Raw genomic sequence first — 18,671 nt, forward strand, 5'->3', positions numbered from 1 at the left:
TTACTCACTGCTGTTAAAGAAAGATTACTCTGCCGCTTGTTAAAAGGGTGAGGAAGACATTATTCAAGACTATTGCAGGAGGGGGTCATAACTCTTGCAATAGGAGAGAAATTGTGCTCAACTCTAAATACAGCCAAGACAGCTGGGAATTCACAGCCAACAAACGAGCAAAGTGAGGGGAGTTAGTGGATGGAAAATTACTAAGAGGAAACAGGATGGGTAGGGGGATTCTTGCTAAAGGCAGACTATATCAGAAGTGGAGGATAAAGCAATTTGATTACCTATCAAACACAATCAGCTATCAAGGGTGACGGGATGACTTAGCAGGATTCGGGCTAATACCGGGCCGGACTGGAAGGCCTAGGTGGAGGCCTAGGCGAGAATAGGGCTCAAAGGAACCTAACTCAAGTTTGGACAAGGCGAGAGTCTTTGTCACTGCCTACCGCGGACCTCTTTATTACCCAGTGCCCTCGGGTGGGCAGGGCTGGCACCGGCGCTCCGGGATCCGGGGTCGGGAGCCTAGCTTTCCCTCCGAGGCATCCACGACCGGCAGCCGGAGCTGACAAGGGCGTGCTTGGAGACCAGCGGAGGTTCGCGGGTGGGAGAAACGCCCCTCGCACCGCGTCCCCCTTCGGGGGCGGGCTCTGCAGGTCGGGGGGGCGGGGCCCGCGGCGCTGATTGGCTGGCGCGCTGCGGCCTGGGGTTCCCCCACCCCGCCCCACCGCCCCCTGACTGGCCGCCCAGCCGCTGGCTCGCTCCCTCAGCCCGCGCGGCCGTACGCTGGCCGGTCCCGCGCTGCCCGGCGGGAGGGGCTGGGCTCGCGTTTCTCCTCCCTACCGGTCCCCATCCTTAAAGCACGAGTCCCGACGCCCCGCCTGTGGAGAGGGCGCCGGGATCCGGACAGCGAACAGCCAGGGCGTGCGGAGGTCGACTGAGGAGGGCCTGAGGCCACGGAGCGGCGGCGGCTGGCACGCGAGCGTCTCGGCCCCGACCGACTAGTTGCGGGAGCTGTGAGGGGAGGGGTCCTGGGCGCCATTGCTGGCCGTCCGAGCGCCGCCCGGTGCCAGTCCGCCGTCGGCTGCTCTCCCCCGACTGGGAGGCGCCGTAGCTCGGGGCCGGTCTCGTGAATCAGTGCCTCGTCTGCCGCCCGCGCCGGGGCGCCCGCGCCGAGACCATGTTTGACAAGACTCGGCTCCCGTACGTGGCCCTCGATGTGCTCTGCGTGGTGCTGGGTACGTACGCGCCGCCCGCCGGAGGGGCGTGTGTGCGCGAGCCCGGGGTGGGTGCCCCGGTAGGTGCGGGCGTGTGTCTCCTGGGAGGGGCCTCGCGGAGAGCCGCGGCCCGGCGTGGGGGGTGTGCCTGACTCGCGCCTGTGCCCGGCGGGACGCGGAGGGTGGCTTCCGCAGCTCGGGAACCCTGCTTTGCAGCCTGCACCCCGGCTCCCGTGTGGCCGCTGTTGTCTTGTCTGTCGCCCAGCGGTGCGCTCAGCCCAGCCCTGCTTGGACGCTGTTCACGCCCCTGCGCTCGGTCCCTTGCTCCTGTCCTCTCTTTCCCATTCCACTCGCAGCAGAGCAGGGTGGGCTCCTGCCCTCTCTGCTGTCTCTCAGTAACAGGCTCCAGTGCCTAGTTGATCTTATTTGTGGGAAGTAGGTTCATTTTTCGTCTATTAAAGGCTAGAACGTTCCTGATTAGGTGTTACCAGGTTGTAAATTGTCAGGTTGTAAGTGGGTGTGCGGGTGCCAAGCTTCTGCCCATAGGTCAGAATCAGAAGCAGCTTGTGTTTTGGGGGGATTGGGAGAGTGCCCCAAACCTGCTGTTTCCTTCTCTGGACAGGACTTGTCATGGTGTAGCTTTCCATCTCCTGTAACAGCCCGCAGGGAGGACTAGACATTCTTTGGTTGCAGCAAATTTGGCGTTGTCTTCCTGATGAATTCAGTTATGGGGCTTCTGGTTGCCAGTTTCTCCTTTCTTTGGACGAGAAAGGATTGAAGTCATCTGGATAAAGGACAGACTTTGGAAGGAGGGACTTCCATCTTTTTTATATGTATTGTGTAAGACAGTATGTTGTGAACTGTTTATACGTTGTGGAAAAAAACCCCAACAAGACCTGCTCGAGGTTTGGGTAGTCCTACTTATGTTTAAGTATCAAAGTAATGGTACTGGTAGGTTGGCAGGGTTGGAGAGCTGTGACTTTAGCGTCCTAGATGCAGGTCTGCGTAATGGCTTTTCAGTGATAGGAAGTCCCCCAGGTTTTAATCCAGTATTTCGCTCTCCTGCCTTGAACCTGACCATTTAGGCACTTGCAATCTTGCTGAATACTTATAAAATGTTACCTGTTTTTTGCAGAAAAATCTTCTTTTAATGAAATTTCTTTATTGTTTACCAAGACACTTCCTGTATAGCTCCACCATGAATTTTAGGAATTAAGTTTAGGAAAGCGAAACACAATTTTGGAACACTTTTTATAGAAACACAAGTAATCCTTTCAGATGTCAGGACATATTAATAATTACATTAAAATATATTCAGATTTATTTGCAGTGAAAAGTTTACCTTTGGTAAAGATGTTAAATTTTGAAACATATTTTAACTTTTGCTCAGTTTCACTGGAGCCTTGTTAACCTTCATTTGTCTTTTAGTGAAGGGAGAGGAAAATTTGATCAGAAGTAATTTTGATAGTTCTAACGTATTGGATATTCTGTCATTGCCACATATTGTATACTCTCATAATTTTATATCAGCTTCCCCTTTTCCTACATTGTGGACGTTATTAATTTATAAAACAAACGTGAGTTTTCTTTGGGCCAAGCACTGTACTAGGACGCATGAAACATAATACTGCTCTGAGGTAGCTGAAGCTACTGTCGTTAAACACAGCTATATGCTGGATGTATGTTTTTTTGTTTTTTAATTCATATATAATGGAGGAACCTATATGTAGTATGATTTTATAAATTACAGGTTCTGGTAGTCTATATTTTCAATATGATGGAAACATCACATAATTGTCCTCTAGCAGTAAAAGTAAGGTTATTGCTACATTGATCTGACAGTTGCAGGGTTTATGATGGCTCTCAAAAAGATAAAATTGTGTTTATGATTTTAATGTCTTTGATGGTTTTGGAAAAAAAGCTTGTTTTGGGGACTTATGCATTAAGTACGTTTCAGGAAAAGATACCTGATCTATTTGAAACACATTTTATCTGTTCTTGTATTATTAGAATTTCTTTTGAGGTAGTTCAGTGTATTGTGAAGATAAGCCCCAAATTCCCTTTTCATAAATAGAAAATGAAGTATTGACTTAGTTTAGTTTGATATATAAAATGACATTAGACTTAACATCAACTCTCCATTACAAACAGCAATGAAAGAGAATAGTGGTACAAGAGATACAAAACTTTTTCGTGCTGAGTTTTGGAAGACAATATAGTTTTATAGCAAGCTCATCTTTCTAGTGGAGTCTAAAGGTCGTTTTAAATTTAGTTTTTATTAACCTTATGGACTGCAGGAGATTGGCAGCGTGAAATCATCATAGCCTGAAGAGGGTTATCAACTTGGCATTAACTTTTTTCTTTTTCTGTGGAGAATCTACAGGTAAGAGTTGACTATACCAACAAAAAGATGATTAAGCACTTCATAAATATAGGGTTATGTGAAAGTGATTCATAATTATAATGTGAATATGTTCCAGGTTCTGTTAATGACCACTCCAACATCATACAGTGTATTCATTTTAATATGACGATGTTACGTGATTGTGCTACGTGGCTACTTTATAATTTTACCAAGGTGTTGTCTGTTGAAGTGATCATTAACCGTGTCCTGCGTGTGTGCGCACATGTGTGTGCAAGCATTTCTACCCCAAAGTCAATGTCGTCTTCACTATGAAACATGAATTCCTCTATATAATACATCCAAATTATTAGTTCCTCCTTGGTAAATTCTTGGAAAAAGAGTGAGAATTTTGAGGGATGATGTGTATTCGCTTCCTTTCTGAAATGAAGCGTAGTTTTCCCATCTTTCTCTGGCTCTTTTGATGATGAGTCTATGATTGTAGAAAAAGCTATAAATATCATCTGAGCACTCAAGAAAAGCTGCTCTACAAAGAGTGATAGTGGACTGGTACGAAAGGAGCTATGTTTTTGCCCAGTGTATTAAACCATATCCTGAATAAAACTTGTTAGTGTTTAGGGGCTGGCCTGGTGGTATAGTGGTGAAGTTTGCACACTCTGCTTTGGCAGCCTGGGGTTTGCAGGTTCACATCCTGGGCACAGACCCAGTACCTCTTGTCAAGCCACGCTGTGGCGGCATCCCACCTAAAATAGAGGACGATGGGCACAGATGTTAGGTCAGTGACAACCTTCCTCAAGCAAAAAGAGGAAGATTGGCAGCAGACGTTAGCTCAGGGCCAGTCTTCCTCACAAAAACAAAAAATGAAACAAAACAAAAAACAAACCCAGAACCTTCTTAGTGTTTAATTGCTGAGGGTCATTCCAAATTTTATCCACCATGGCATTAGGCTGCCAATTAATGGACACTGAGTCCACCAATTGATCCAGTGCACATTAATTGAAGGCTAATTCTATACCAGGTCCATATGAGGTGCTAGGGATACAAAAATGAGTAAGACAGTCCCTGCCCTAAAGGAGCTCAGAGTCGAATGAGGGAGAAACAAATAAACAAGAGGTTACAATATGTCATGATAAGAGTAATAATGGAGGTATGGAGTAGATGCTCTTTGAGTACAGAGAAGGGAGTTGTTTTAGATCTAATAATTACAGATATTTGGGTTGTGTGGTTACTCTTAGAGATGCAGAAATGACAAAAGTTACCTGGGATTACTCTTAGAATCTTTTTTTTCTTCCCCAAGGGCAGTAGGAACCCAAGTAAGTACCTGTGTTTGTGATTCTTTTTGCAGGCATTCCCATGGTGCCTAGAAGATTCAGGTGGAACTGGCAAAACCTTTTTATGTGCCTGTGTTTTGCTGGGCGGCAGTCATTTAGAATAAATACTCTTCTGTGCTGCATATTCTTTTGCTCCTCCAGATCTTTTCTTCACCCTGCTCTGTGCTGAGAAGCGACTTCTGTGGACTGCATCAACAGAGCTCTTGCTTTTAGTTTTTGGTTGGCTTTGGCTAATGGGTCATCAGCAGGAGGCCTGGAAGAGCCAGTTCCTTGCTCCTGGATTTATGTTGCCAGAGCTGTTCTGTGTTTTGTGAGTAGGTCATGGCTTCTATTCAGTGGCCCCCTCTGCCAGCCTGCTACAGTTACAGATCTTTCTGAGTTCTGGTAACCCTTTATTTGCCCCTTTAGGCCTCAAGATGATAATGGCTTCCTCATGCTGCTGGTCTGGGAGTATGCCCCCATCCCTTGCTGCTTTCCCTAAACCCTGCCTATGCCTTTGAAGATGGTTCCTTCATTAAATTCTCTTGAATATTTTATTTGAGTGTGCTGTTTTTTTGCTGGGACCCTGCTGATAATACTCATATAGGCCCAAAACAGATCTGAGGTAGCTTCCCTTTCTGGACTTGACTCCAGTCATAGCTGCCTGTAATACCAGGTGCAAACAGGAGCTCATGGGCCCTAACATTAGCTTTCTTGGAAAGGGAGGGAGTCATGGTTTCTTTAGCTTGCTTCATATGCGGTATTACCATTACGCCAAATCAAAGTCAATAGATTTAGATTAAAATCTGGCAGCAAAAAAACATTGGCAGCCAATACTAGGTGGTTGTGGAATCCCTGTTACTTACTCTTCTCCATTAATTATCTCAAATTCTGATGCCATATGTCATCACCGTAATACTGACATCGTGCTGCCCCATAAATATTACCTGTAAGGAGTGGTCCCTTTCTCAAGGAAGAAAAACACAAATATTTAGTGAAAGATTCTCTCTTGCTAGATAGTCTCAAGCATTTTGAGCCTTCCCTTTTCTCGTAACATTTATGTTCATTGACTCATTATTGAGTACGTATTTGTTTAATATCCAGTAGGTGCTGGGCATTGTGTTAGGTACTGAAGATACAAATAGTAAATAAGTATAAACAAATAGGACATAGTGCTTATTCTGATCACTTGCCATTTCAGCTTACAACTTCTATTAAGTTAACTTTTTTGCTTCTGATGAAAGTTTCCTGGGTTTATTTCTTTGTTTTATGTACCTTTTCTCTTTCCTCTCAGCCAAAGAGAGAGGGAAGGAATCTCAAAAAATGATCAAAAATTTGTCAAATTAGCATATTCTTGGGTCAGACTGGAGTCCTGTTGCAGGGCTTTTCCTATCTTTAAGTGGCCACTTTGGGACAAAAGCAGAAGCCTGGAGGAAATTGCTATTCTTTGGCTCTAGTTGGTTTTATACAGTTGAGTTTTAACTTAAATTTACCTTGCTTGGAATAGAGTATGGAAATGTTCAGAGAATGTTCCCCTCTATAGATTTTATGCTATGTGGTTCTTCCTTTATAGTCTCTTATAATTACATACTTTTGGAAACTCCTGGATATGCTGTGAATATTTATTATTTTCTTTCTTGTTTAGTTATTTTTGGCTGAGCTCTACCAAAGTTTCCTATGTGTTACTCAGCTTGGGGAATTATTCTGATTCTTTTGGATAAGAAATTGAAGTTTAATTGTTACCCTTTACCCTACTGAAAAAGAGAGAAGTTGGTAGAAAGTCACTGAACTCCCAGAATTTAAGGGAATCACTTAACATGTACCTTCAGTTTTATGGAAGGGAATTGGAATGTTAATTGTCTGCTTCCTCCTAATTTAGGTGGCTTAATCCAGCATTTGGGATGGAAATGTACCGTATATGTAATAAGCTAGTTAGAGATTATAGAGACACTGTCTTTTCTCTTTTCTTATTTTCTTTTCAAAAAAAATTCACCATTCAGATATTGTGAATGGTGGTTACAAGTAGCTTTCGTCTTTCCTTCTGTCCCTCTATTTTCTCTATTTACCTAATTTTTCATTTTTACTACAGTCTCGCCAGCCCCCCCGCCCCCCCCCCCGCCCCCCCGCCCGCCACCGCCAGCTTCCTCCTGGTTTCCTTCTTCCCTTCAACCTTCTTTCTGTCTAGGTTTAGAGCCCAGATGGCTCAGGGTTGTTTTTTACTTAACTGAAACTAGTCTAACCTTGGGATTGGCTTGTTCTTCATAAACTATAAATTTTTCTTTAAAACATTAGAGAGACAGCATAGTCTAGCGATGGGCCCTGGATCCAGACTGCCTGGGTTCACATTCCAGCTCCTCCATTTACTATCTTGGTGACCTTGGGCAAGTCTCCTCTTGGTGCCTCTGTTTCCTCAGCTGCGTAATGATAAAATTACCTGCCTTATATGGTTGTCTTGAGACTTAAGTGAGTCAGTATGTGAAGGACTTAGAGCAGTGCCTTGCACTTAATATGCGTGATATGGTTGTCAAATAAAATTAATCCTCTATAATCCTACCAACTATAACAATTATTTTAGTAGAAATAACATCAACTAGTTTTGTATTAGGGACAAAAACACTAACACACTTTAAAATGTTTCCCATGAGTACTCATGGAATGTCTTTGAAGCTTACAGAGCATCTTGAAATAGTAGTGTTTTATCAGTCATGTGTAAAACCACATATATACTCTCCAAGTAGTGGAAATCCCAGCTATGGTGGAAATTGATCCACCATATAGGTCTGTGGTAGAGTGTAATTAAACAAATGGAAAAACTGTTACTTGATAACAGTGGTAAGTCCTGAATTTCACCTTAATCAAGAAAATAGAATTAGCTGCACTCTAGTCACTATTTTTATTGTCCAGGTCTTGGAAATATTCACCCCCCATTTAAAAACTAGACTTAATATTCCTAAAATTTTTGAATGACCTTAATTGTACGTCCTCATTTGTGTAAATTTTATTATTTGAATTCCTCTCTGCAATTAAGCAGGCAGCAAAGAAAAACTGTTGTGTAATATCTCTCCGAACCCTCCTCCCTCTTACCTTGTTTTTTCAGTCAGATGTTTATTTTGACGTGTGTTAACCTGAAATTGTTTTTTATGTTGTGTGAGCACAATGTTAAGTTTTTATAATATTTTATTTTATATCATCTTTCATTTATTTATTTATTAAGCACCCATTATGTGCTGAGTACAATGCTAAGACCTGTAACTATCACTGTGAAAAAGATAAAAGTATCTATACTAATATACAAGACAATTACAAATGTTTGTAAATGCCATGAAAGAATTAAAACAAGGTTAGAAGAGTGAGATGTTGGGAGTGGCAATCTCAAGGAAGGCTTCTCTGAGGAGGGGATATTTGAATTGAGATTTAAGGATAAAAATACGTAGGCCATGGAGGAGCTAGAAGATGATTCCAGGCATAGAGAAGAACAGATGTTAAGGGGCAAAGGACATTTTGTAACAGAAAAGAAGTCACTGTGGCTGAAATAGTATGCATCCGTGGTATTCTGAATAGTGAATTTCGTAACTTATTTCTAAACATCAGAGTGGATAATAATCAGTGGCATTTATCTAGTGCTCCCTAGACCCTGTGCAGCCTGGGAGGTCTCTCATCACTTGCTCAGGGAGGGTAACCTGGCCATCTTCATTCTGCAAATGATGGAACTGAAGCTTAGAGTAGTTGGCAAACTCTCCCAATGGAACTCAGCTAAGAAGTGATATGGTCAGGCATTGCGAAGTGCATTTTTGAGGGTTATAACTTTTGACTGCAGATGACTGCTCCAGGTTTGGGAAAGGTGGTAGTACATGGAGAGGGTGAGGAAAGAGGGATTGGGGGAATTGGCTGTAAAAGCAATGATTATTTTAGGTGGCCTGAATGTTTTATGACTGTCTTAATTTTATATGATGTAGCTTCAAAGTCAGTTTCTGTTTACCATATTTTGAGCATGTGTCTGCTGTCTGAAGAAGGCAGTTTAGTTTTTCATAACTCAAACTCCTAATAACTACTAAGAATTTTCCAGAAAGGTATATCATACTGGAAGATGTAGCTAATTTGCCTTGTTCAGTAATATACCCACAGAGTTTTTCTTCAAACAGTGTTGTTGTTGTAGGCGTTCCTACACAGGAGGGAAGACCTTTGTCCTTCACTGTATTTCATGTGAGTCATATGTATAGAGTTCAGAGTCACCTTAGGTAACTCATTCCAGCGGATATAGTTAGAACCTCGTGGTTTGGTTCTCAGTTGTCACTGCTTGGAGATGTTTCCTGGGTCTTTTACAGGGTGGGGTTCCCAGGAAAATGACATATAGGAAATGTGTAGCGGATGAGCTCTTGAGTTAATTGGCAGCTTGTTAAGCCAGGTTCTGCCTTGCCTTTTGGTTCACTTACGTCAGCAATAAGAGAGATGGGTTGGCTGCCTAGGTGCTGGAGAAGTAAATGAGGAGAAGAGAAGAAAACCATTATTTATTGAATGCCTAAATGAGCCTTAGGTAAATGGCTTACATAAAATCATGCAGTCATCACAAAACTCTGTAAAGTATTAGCCTTATTTTATGCTCTAGCACTGGGGATACAAAAATGGGTGAAAAAAAGAAAACAAAACCTATGGACCTCAAATAGCTTCTTGCTTATTGTAGAAGACAAACTCATAAGAAACAATGACAATATTCTATGGTATGTTGAGTGCTTGATAAGTCCCGGCACTGAGGTTGTTAAGAGTGAGTGAGGCAGGTTCTCCATTCTCAAGAGGTATGCAGAGCCTTGTAAGGGGAGATGGGTAGGTATTTTAATGAAATCTGTATTTCAGAAGAATTTCTCTGAGACAGTCTCTTTTTACTTTCCAGCAGAGAGAATGTAAACCTTTGGGAACATTACTTTTGGCTAGTGCTAAATTCTGGAAATAATTCCTGTAGATAGTTCAGAATCCATCTATATTCCTGGGTGAAAACACTGTGGTGAGGGTACTTAGAAAGTGTGTGGTACATAGGCATTCAGGTATTTGTTACATGAATGAATAGGCAATGTACTTGAGTCAGTCACCCTTCTGGGGTGTGAATTCTAGCTCCATCTTTTACTAACTGAATGACATTGGGCAGTACATGTCAACTCTCTGTGAATTTCCTCATCTAATGAGGAAAAAGATGATGCTCAAAGTGCCTTCCTCTTAGTGCTGTGAAATTAGATGAGATAATGAATGAGACATGTATGTGAAGTGTTTAGCATAGTCTTGGCTTGTGCTGCTGTTGTTATCATTATCATTATTAAGCTAATAAACCAATTTGGTACAATTGACCAAGTCTGTTTAAATTTGATATCACATGCTGGTGACTTTTCTTTTGGAACATAATTTAGTGTAGTTCTAGCTTCAGTTTAAACAACATTGAAATGGGAGTCTGGTTTGTATTTCAGTAGAATGTATTGCAGCATTTGACACTACTAGACTCAGGGTTTAAAAGGGGATATTTTGAACAACTGCAGCAGACCTGTAGGAGATCAATTATAAATTTAGCCTGGCCAAGAATGGGGTGAGTGTTGTCAGCAGGAAATAGGAAAAAGCTGAAGACTGATTGAATTATTTAGGAAGTAGTGATATAGGAAAAAGGGGTCCTGATACAGTGTAATGTAGGCCCACTGCTTGAGTTTCTTCTTTTGCCATACATAGGTACACGACTTTATCAGTGATCAAGTGGCTCATGAAAACTTGCAACCAGTTTGTTATTCCTATGTCAGTCATATTATGAGAAATGGTGACATATGCTACCTTGAGAAGAGAAAGTAAAATAGAATTTGGTCAAACTCACTGAAATTTCAGTGAAGGGAGATTTCCAGTTTTAAAAAAGAGAAAGATTAATGTTCACCTACCATTTTAATTAAAGAATGAAAACAAAAAAATAGGAACCACAATGGTAACTTAGTCTGCTGAATATCAGCAGATTGTTATATGTTTCAATAGAAGTTTGTCTTCAGTGAAGTATGTCAAATTCTTTTGGCAAAGATCTGACACACCAAGGGGATCTCTTCTAACAGTTTAATCTGCTTGTGCTATATTCTATTCCAGTCACCTGCAGAATGATAAATAGGAGAGAGATGTTCTTTGAAATAATTACATTATCTAGGATTATGTTTCTGTTTTCCTCAGTACTAGTCTTGCAGGTCATTTGTTAGCTAATTAATGATTGGAATGGTGAGACCTCAATGCTACTGTGTAGCTGTAGCTGGCAGAATGGTTTATTAGTATGTAAGGCATTGGGATACAGATGTCATTAAACAGTTAAGGAGTGTCATCTACCTAGTAGCCATGGAAACCCAACACCAATTAGAAATATGTGCACCATGGGTAAAGTTGTAAGAAAATCTTGACAAAATTGAGTCCTATTTAAGAGCCATATTTTTTGTTTGCTAATAATTTAAAACTTACATTTAAAAGCGTTAACCTATTCACTAGTCATGCCTGAGATTTCAAACTCAAGTGAGCCTCTTTAGAACAAAGGCCTTGGTGTGACCTTTGGCTAAATAAATTTCTTCCGATAAAAAGGGAGGCAAAGAGGAGAGGGAGGAAAAAGAAAATGAAAAATGGAAGAAGTAAATATTGCTGGATGATGTCTGTTTTTGCCTTCTATGAGGAGTTCGGGAGATGATGAAGCTTCTTTGAGAGGAAGAAGGAGAATGGAATTAATCAAGAGGGTGTACTTCGTAGGGCAAGAGATTGCTGCCCAGGAAAGAGATTGTGGTGGAGATTCTGACTTTCACTTGGATAAATCTGTGTCGCATCTATATGATTTAAATTTCCTTAAGTAAGGAATGTGTCCTTTAGGTTGGTTAATTCAACCTAAATTTAGGATTTACTAGGTAAAAGGGGCAGATTTCTGGAAAAAATTTGTGGTAGTTACCCTTATTTCATGTCTTCAGACTTTTCATAATTAAGAATGAAATATTGAGATTGGGAGACAGTATAACTTGGTTGACTATTTTGGAAGTTAAAGTTGTAGTAAAAGCAGAGGAGTTTGAAATTTTGAACTGTCAGATATATCATAGAATTGTGGCAGAAATGTATAGTTCATATAAGGGCTACCATAAACATGTTTTAGTGGATTATCTGAATATAATTCAGGAGAAGGTGTTTATGCTATAGGAGATAAAGACATATTAATACTTTCTATAATAAAGGGTGAGAATGGGTACTTTTTGAGTAGATTAGCATCATATTCCCAAAATAAGTGGGAAACAGACTGTTGTACCATTTTAAAGAGATTAGAATGTAGAGTGAGTCTTACCTTACAGTTTCAACAGAACTTTGTTAAAATATTTTGTATTTTATCAAGATATGAAATAAATTTCCACTTATTTTTACTAATGTGTAAAAGTTTAATAGATTTCTTTTGTATTCATGGGGCACACAAAAGTTAAGAATATGGACACTGGAAACCTACAGGTCTGAGTTTGAATCCTAGTTCTATCACTTGCCATTAGGGTAAATCATCCAAGTTCACAACTTCAATGACTTTATCTGAAAAGGGCTGGGTCTTCCTTGGTATATTCTCCTTGGCATATGGCCTGATATCTGCTACATAGTAGGCATTTGTTTATGCTACAAATTTTAGTTCCTCACATATTGTGTGTTAGGCTCTGTTTTAGGCAGTGGAGATACATATAATCATACAAATAAAAAAAAAGAACTAATGAGTGCTAAGAAGGAGAAATAAGGGTACTATGAGAGTTTATAAAAAGAGTTTTGAATAAGGAAAATGAGGTAGCTTTTTAAAATGATGACTTTGGCTGCAGGGTGGAATGATAGATTAGACCTGGAAAAGAATGGATTTAGGGAGATCAGTTAGGAGGCTGGTGAAACAGTCCAAATGAGGTAATGGTAGTGAGACTAAAGAGGTGGTGGTGGAGATGGAGAAAAGTTGATGGATTTGAGAGGTATCTGGGAAGTAAAATGGACAGGTTTTGGTGACATATTGAATGTGGGGAGTCAGGGAGAAATATCAAGGATAGTTCTGAAAGTTCTGGCTTGTATGATCATATGGATATTGGTTCCTACCAATTACTGAGCTCGGGAGCACAGGAGAGAACCCGATTTAAGAAAGAAAGGGGAATGGAGAGGAGATAATGAGTTTGGTTTTGAGCATGTTGTGTTAAAGGTGCCTTTGAAATTTCCAGGTGAAAGTATCAATTCCTCTTTTGGATAAATGGGTCTACAGCTCAGGGGAGTGGTCTGACTTTGTGGAGTCGTGGGCATAGTCATGGTTGTTGAAGTCATGAGAAGTGATGGAATCTCAGGAAGAAGTTTTAAAGTGAGAAGGAAAGAAGTTTAGCACTGAGCTTTGAGAAACACCAACATTTCAGATTGACTGGAAAAAATGAAGACCACCAAGACTGAGAGGGAACACTTTAAAACCCAGGAGGCTATTTCTTGAAAGCCAAGTGAAGAGAGTGTCTCAAGGAGAGAGTGGTAACAATGTCTACATTCTGCTGAAAAGTCAAGTGACATAAAGTCTAGAAAATGTCCTTTGTGTTTAGTTATACAAAAGTCATTGATAACCTTATGTAAAGCCATTTCCAAATAGGAATTGGCTGAGAAGTAGGTAGTTGGTGAAGAAATGGAAATTGTGGGTATTGGTCATTATTTTAAAAAGTTGAACTGAGAAGGAAGAGTGTAGCAGCTTAAGAGGGAAGACACCCAAATATTGGCTGAATAAATAAATGTACCTTATGGGCCTTCTTGAGAAGATTCTAGGCACAGGCCAGCAGGATCATTTCTGAAAATGGGAAGAAGATCAGTTAGGGATATCAGCTGAAACGCTAATAGTCTGGGATAATAGGTTGTCATAGTTTCCTATGATGTGCTGGATAGGGGAGGGATGATCTTGCTGGATAGAGGAATACCATTTTTAGATTAATGGTATGGGAATAGTTGAACAACTCTTACAGAACCCTCTTTGCTGAGAACAGTGGATTACTTGATACTCTTGTTTTCCCAAGTCACTGTTACCAAGTCTGGTCGGGTTTGGGATGTGCAGCCTGGTAGACTGGTTTCAAAGTTCTGCTTTGCTGTATATTCTTGCTTCAGGTCACACACCTGGTGTGCTTCACTTTCTTTACTTGCATAATGGAGAGAATATTGTCTGCCTCACAGATTTGTTAGGAATAAATGAGAATCTATGTAAATAAAGCTCCTGGTACTTAGTAGGCACTCAACAAACTAATATCTGCCTTTCTTTTTTTCTTGCTTCCCATGGTAGCTGCTGTTTATTGTCTAGTTTCAGCGTTATATGTTTGCCCTTAGCCTTAAAGGAATAATTTGTGGGAGTCCTTTTTTTTCAACTTACCTTCTGTATAAAATAACTTGAGTGGTACAAACATACATTTTTGGGAAAATGGATATATGATTTGCTACTGCAATAATCATAACCATTAAGAAAAAGAATTTTACCAAACTTTTCTGGCTTATGTGCCTTTAAAAAAAGTGTGTGTGTTTTAAACAAAGCTTACCAATTTAGATATGCCACTTTAGTGACTTCCTGCCAAAGTAAGAGTTTTTATGTTTTTGTTTTGAGACACACCTTAGTATAACTTTATTTTAGTTTCTGGACCCTTGCCATTTGGCATAATTTCAGACTAGACATGATATATCTACGTAAGTACTTTAAACATTTTAAAATACACAATACATTTTTTATTGGGGTATGTGAACTGGTAACAGCAGTTGAGGTCTCAGGTCTGTATTTTATTTGGCTGTTTATTTAACATTTTTTATTTGTAGTTTTGATTCTTTTCTATGCATATTTTGAGCACTGAGATAACTAATTTTGTACCAAAATGGTGAAATTAAGTGAATCTGATTTCTTTTCTTTACGTTTGGTTGCTAAAGCAGTCTCCTTAAAGGTTTTGGGGGGCTGGCCCAGTGGCACAGTTGTTAAGTGCGCACGTTCCGCTTCTCGGTGGCCTGGGTTCGCCAGTTCAGATCCCGGGTGCAGACGTGGCACCGCTTGAGAAGCCATGATGTGGCAGGTGTCTTGCGTATAAAATAGAGGAAGATGGGCACGGATGTTAGCTCAGGGCCAGACTTCCTCAGCAAAAAGAGGAGGATTGGCAGTACTTAGCTCAGGGCTAATCTTCCTCAAAAAAAAAAAAAAAAGTTTTGAAATCAGCTCCCAACCATCCATCAACGTACCCAGCCTCTTAAGAGGCATTTCTGTATTTACCTTTGTAGAAGATAACTATCCTAGAATTTTTATAAGGGCGTTACAGTTTGTCAGCCTTATTCAAGAGTCAGTGTAATAGTAAACACACACTTGTTATTCTTTGTATTATAGGCCTTAACTGCTGAATGGAAGACATTATCTCTTGTCCAGCTACGAATAAGGGAGACTTCGTTGGCTAAGGGAAATTTGTGGATGGGATTGCCGGAACTAGAATTCTCATTGTTGGTTCAAAGAGAGAAGTAACTTAACCAGGTGTTCTCACCTGAACACAAAATGCTTTGTTTTACAAGTTTAAATAATACCCAGATAAAGCCCTAGAGGTCGTAATTTCTTTCAACTAGAGGTTAAATAAACGCTATAGAAACTATACTTCAAAGAGGAAACTTCCCCTTGATTCGCTATCCTATATTGTCTCTGAAATTTGTTGGCTATTTACAAGCCTTTAAAGAAAGAGAAAGACAAGTAAAATACATGTAGTTAATATTTGATGAAATATTCCTGTGCGTATAGATTTTCCAAGTTAAAAATTACTTTTTCACTAGAGGAGCTTCTCATATCTTGTTTCTTTCTCCAAAGGTATAGAGTTTGTAATATATTTTACTATTTTGACTTTGGAAATACCTGGTTTTTCATTGTATGGGTTTAGCATGATGTACTTAACTCTCATACATGAATTAAGTGTTGTGATAGATTTGTGTATTTATCAGGTCTGTGGGGACTCAGAGAGTGAGCAGGGGTTGTGAGGGCTGTAGGCAAAGGAGAAAGAGAGGGAATAAGCATTTATTAAGCTCTTTTAATGTGCCAAGTGCTGTGTTAGTTTACAGCCATTCTGGGAGGTATGTAAGTAGGCTCTTAGTTTACAGCAATTCTGGGAGGTATGTAAGTAGTATTTATTTGAATTTATCATATGAGGAAATCGAGCTCAGATAGCTGAGTAATTTGCCCATGCTCACTCAAGTAGTTACTGGGAAAATGACGAAGTAAACTCAGCCAGGCGTATCTGACTACAAAATCCCAGCTCTATCCAGGACCCCACCCTGCCATACCAAAGACTCCAGAAGCTGAACAGAAGCTAGAATGAATGGCAAGTAGGCGTTAGCTAGGTGTAGGGGTGGGGTCGTTGCATTGAGCATGCAGGAAGTTTGAAACAGGTGAGGGGAGTATGAGAGGCAATATGAGGCTTAAACCAACATTTAGGTTTTTTAAAAAAAATTCACATATATAGTAAAACTCATTCTTTTGGTGTACAATTCTATGAATTTAGAAAATTCAGAATTTAGTCCTGTAACCACCACACAATCAAGATACAGAACTGGTCTGTTAACCCCGAGAATTCTCTCATGCTGCTTTTTTGTAGTCTAATCTTCCCACCATCCTCCACTTCTGGCAAACTCTGATCTGTTCTCCATCCTATAATGTCATATAAATGGAATGTCATATAATGTCATATAAATGGAATCATACAGTATGTGGCCTTTTGAGTCTGGCCTCTTCACTTAGCATAATGCATTTCTAATTAGGTAACCATTTATGATGTAAGTGTTACTCTACAGTTTTGCTTTAATTTTTTGCCTCTTTCAAAATGTTCTTATATTGCCCCCAACTCCCATTTCATGTAAACAGAATGTTTTTTGGCTTGAGAAATTATTATAGTTATAGCTTCAAATACCAAAGAAGCCTCAAACAGATTCCTGATAAGTTCCCAGGAGAAAGTAGAAATAGAGAAAAATCAGCTCTCTCTCTCCACACCCTTGCCTTTTGCATATAGAAACCTGAATGGGAAGTTTGCTATGAATTGTGGCGTTTGCCAGCTTATGAGAGAAAGGGAACAGCTGTTACCAGGAGGGGGTGGAAGGAATTAATGTTGTTCCTGGCCAGTTGGCACTGTGTGCCTTTCTAGGGAGGGAACAGCAGGTGACCAACTTTTTGCTTTTTATTTTTGTTAGTGTATAAATAAATAGACTGACTTGTTTTTTTGTGTAGAAATATCACAGTCCATAGTAAAATAACCTGCCTTTACGGTCTTTCTGAATTTTTTTTTAAAGCTGTTTAAATATATACGGAGATTTATTTTAAGTGTCTTAATGAACTGAGACTCCAAGGTTGAGGATATTATAGGTAATTATTGACACAAAACCACAAAAAGTAAAAACCTTCTTGGTAAATGTCACTTATATCTAAACTGCCTTTTCTCCTTTTTGCCCAACTTAAAACAAAACAAAAACCCAGCAAGATAACTAAGTACTTTTTATAGTAAAACCATGTCACCACAGAGAGGTGGTGACCAGAATGTAGATGTCTCTAACAGCCAAGGGTGCACTGTTCTTTGAACTCTTGCACTTGGATACTTTGCATGCCATCTCTGTGAATCACACCCAAATATACAGTGCTGTCTACCACCCACCCCTCCCACCTGGCTCCTGGCTCTTTCCCTTCTCCAGCTCTACCTTGCACAAATTCATCTTCCTGCAGTGCATCTTTCACCAGATTCTTTCTTGCTCAAGAGTCAGTGCTGATTTTTCATTTCTTATTGAAACATATCCAGATCACTTACCTGGAATTGAAAATCCTCATACTGTAGTTTGCTTTGCCCATTTGTATTTCTTTCTTTTTTTTTTTGAGGAAGATTAGCCCTGAGCTAACATCCACTGCCAGTCCTCCTCCTTTTGCTGAGGAAGACTGGCCCTGAGCTCACATCCGTGCCCATCTTCCTCTTCTTTATATGTGGGACGCCTACCACAGCATGGCTTGCCAAGTGGTGCTATGTCCATACCTGGGATCTGAACCGGTGAACCCCGGGCCGCCGAAGTGGAACATGCGCACTTAACGGCTGCGCCACCGGGTGGGCCTCTCGTATTTCCCTTATTCCGCCTTTCCCTTTACCCTACTTTAGTCCGATCATTCCTGTTTTTTTTTTTTTATTGTCTGGCAACAGATTGAGTTAAGTTATCAATGTTTAACTTATTTCTAATTCCATTTCCCATTGCAGTTGTTTTGAATGTTTTTCTACTCTATTAAAACCTCCAGTTATCCCCTGCTCTACTCATTTTTCAGCAAGTGGTATTGTTTCCCACTTGATTTAGAAGGCTTTAGAGTCAGACATGTTTGAATCCTGGTTGCACCGCTATCAAGGCTGATAGCAAGCATATGTCTGAATCTGCCCTTCCCCTGCCCATAACCTTCCATTCTCCTGGTCCCTCCTGTGGACCTCCCCAGGATCTCACAACTGAAAGGCTGAAGCAGAATCCAGCTCCTCCAGCCTCGGTTGGCGTCTCTTCTGAGTGGCCTGTGCTGGTGCAGCACTAGTTGTTAAATATTTTTAATTTCGGCCTTATTATGTGTATGACTTTAATTAAGTTACTTATCCTCTCTGAGTCATCCTCTCATCTTTAAAATGGGGATAATAATACCTGTTTTACAAGATAATGACTCTGTGTTCATTCATCAAATATTTGTTGAGGGCCTGCCTTGTTGTAAGCACTGACTTAGGTGCTTGGGATATATCAGTGAACAAAACAAAAATATCTGTACCTTCT

The 18,671-nt window shown here is 40.5% G+C and overlaps 1 protein-coding gene and 1 long non-coding RNA gene across 3 annotated transcripts in view; both read left to right on the top strand.

The window, feature by feature from the left end:
- The first annotated feature begins 482 nt into the window (after positions 1 to 482).
- The window catches only part of PLPP1 (phospholipid phosphatase 1), a 96,464-nt gene continuing 78,275 nt past the window's right edge, over positions 483 to 18,671 (top strand). The window contains exon 1 of one of the 2 annotated variants that reach the window (XM_014860342.3): positions 483 to 1,232. In XM_014860342.3, the coding sequence (XP_014715828.1) occupies positions 1,175 to 1,232 (58 nt within the window). In that variant the 5' untranslated portion in view covers positions 483 to 1,174. The remainder of the gene's footprint in view (positions 1,233 to 18,671) is intronic. The other variant, XM_014860341.3, reaches the window with a different exon arrangement.
- On the top strand, positions 1,249 to 5,056 carry LOC123286103 (uncharacterized). The gene is made up of 3 exons (XR_006528359.2): positions 1,249 to 1,291; positions 3,509 to 3,594; positions 4,919 to 5,056. It is a non-coding gene; the product is annotated as an uncharacterized lncRNA (long non-coding RNA).

This window comes from Equus asinus, chromosome 10 (genome assembly GCF_041296235.1).
Source record: "Equus asinus isolate D_3611 breed Donkey chromosome 10, EquAss-T2T_v2, whole genome shotgun sequence".
In the NCBI taxonomy this organism is placed as follows: domain Eukaryota; kingdom Metazoa; phylum Chordata; class Mammalia; order Perissodactyla; family Equidae; genus Equus; species Equus asinus.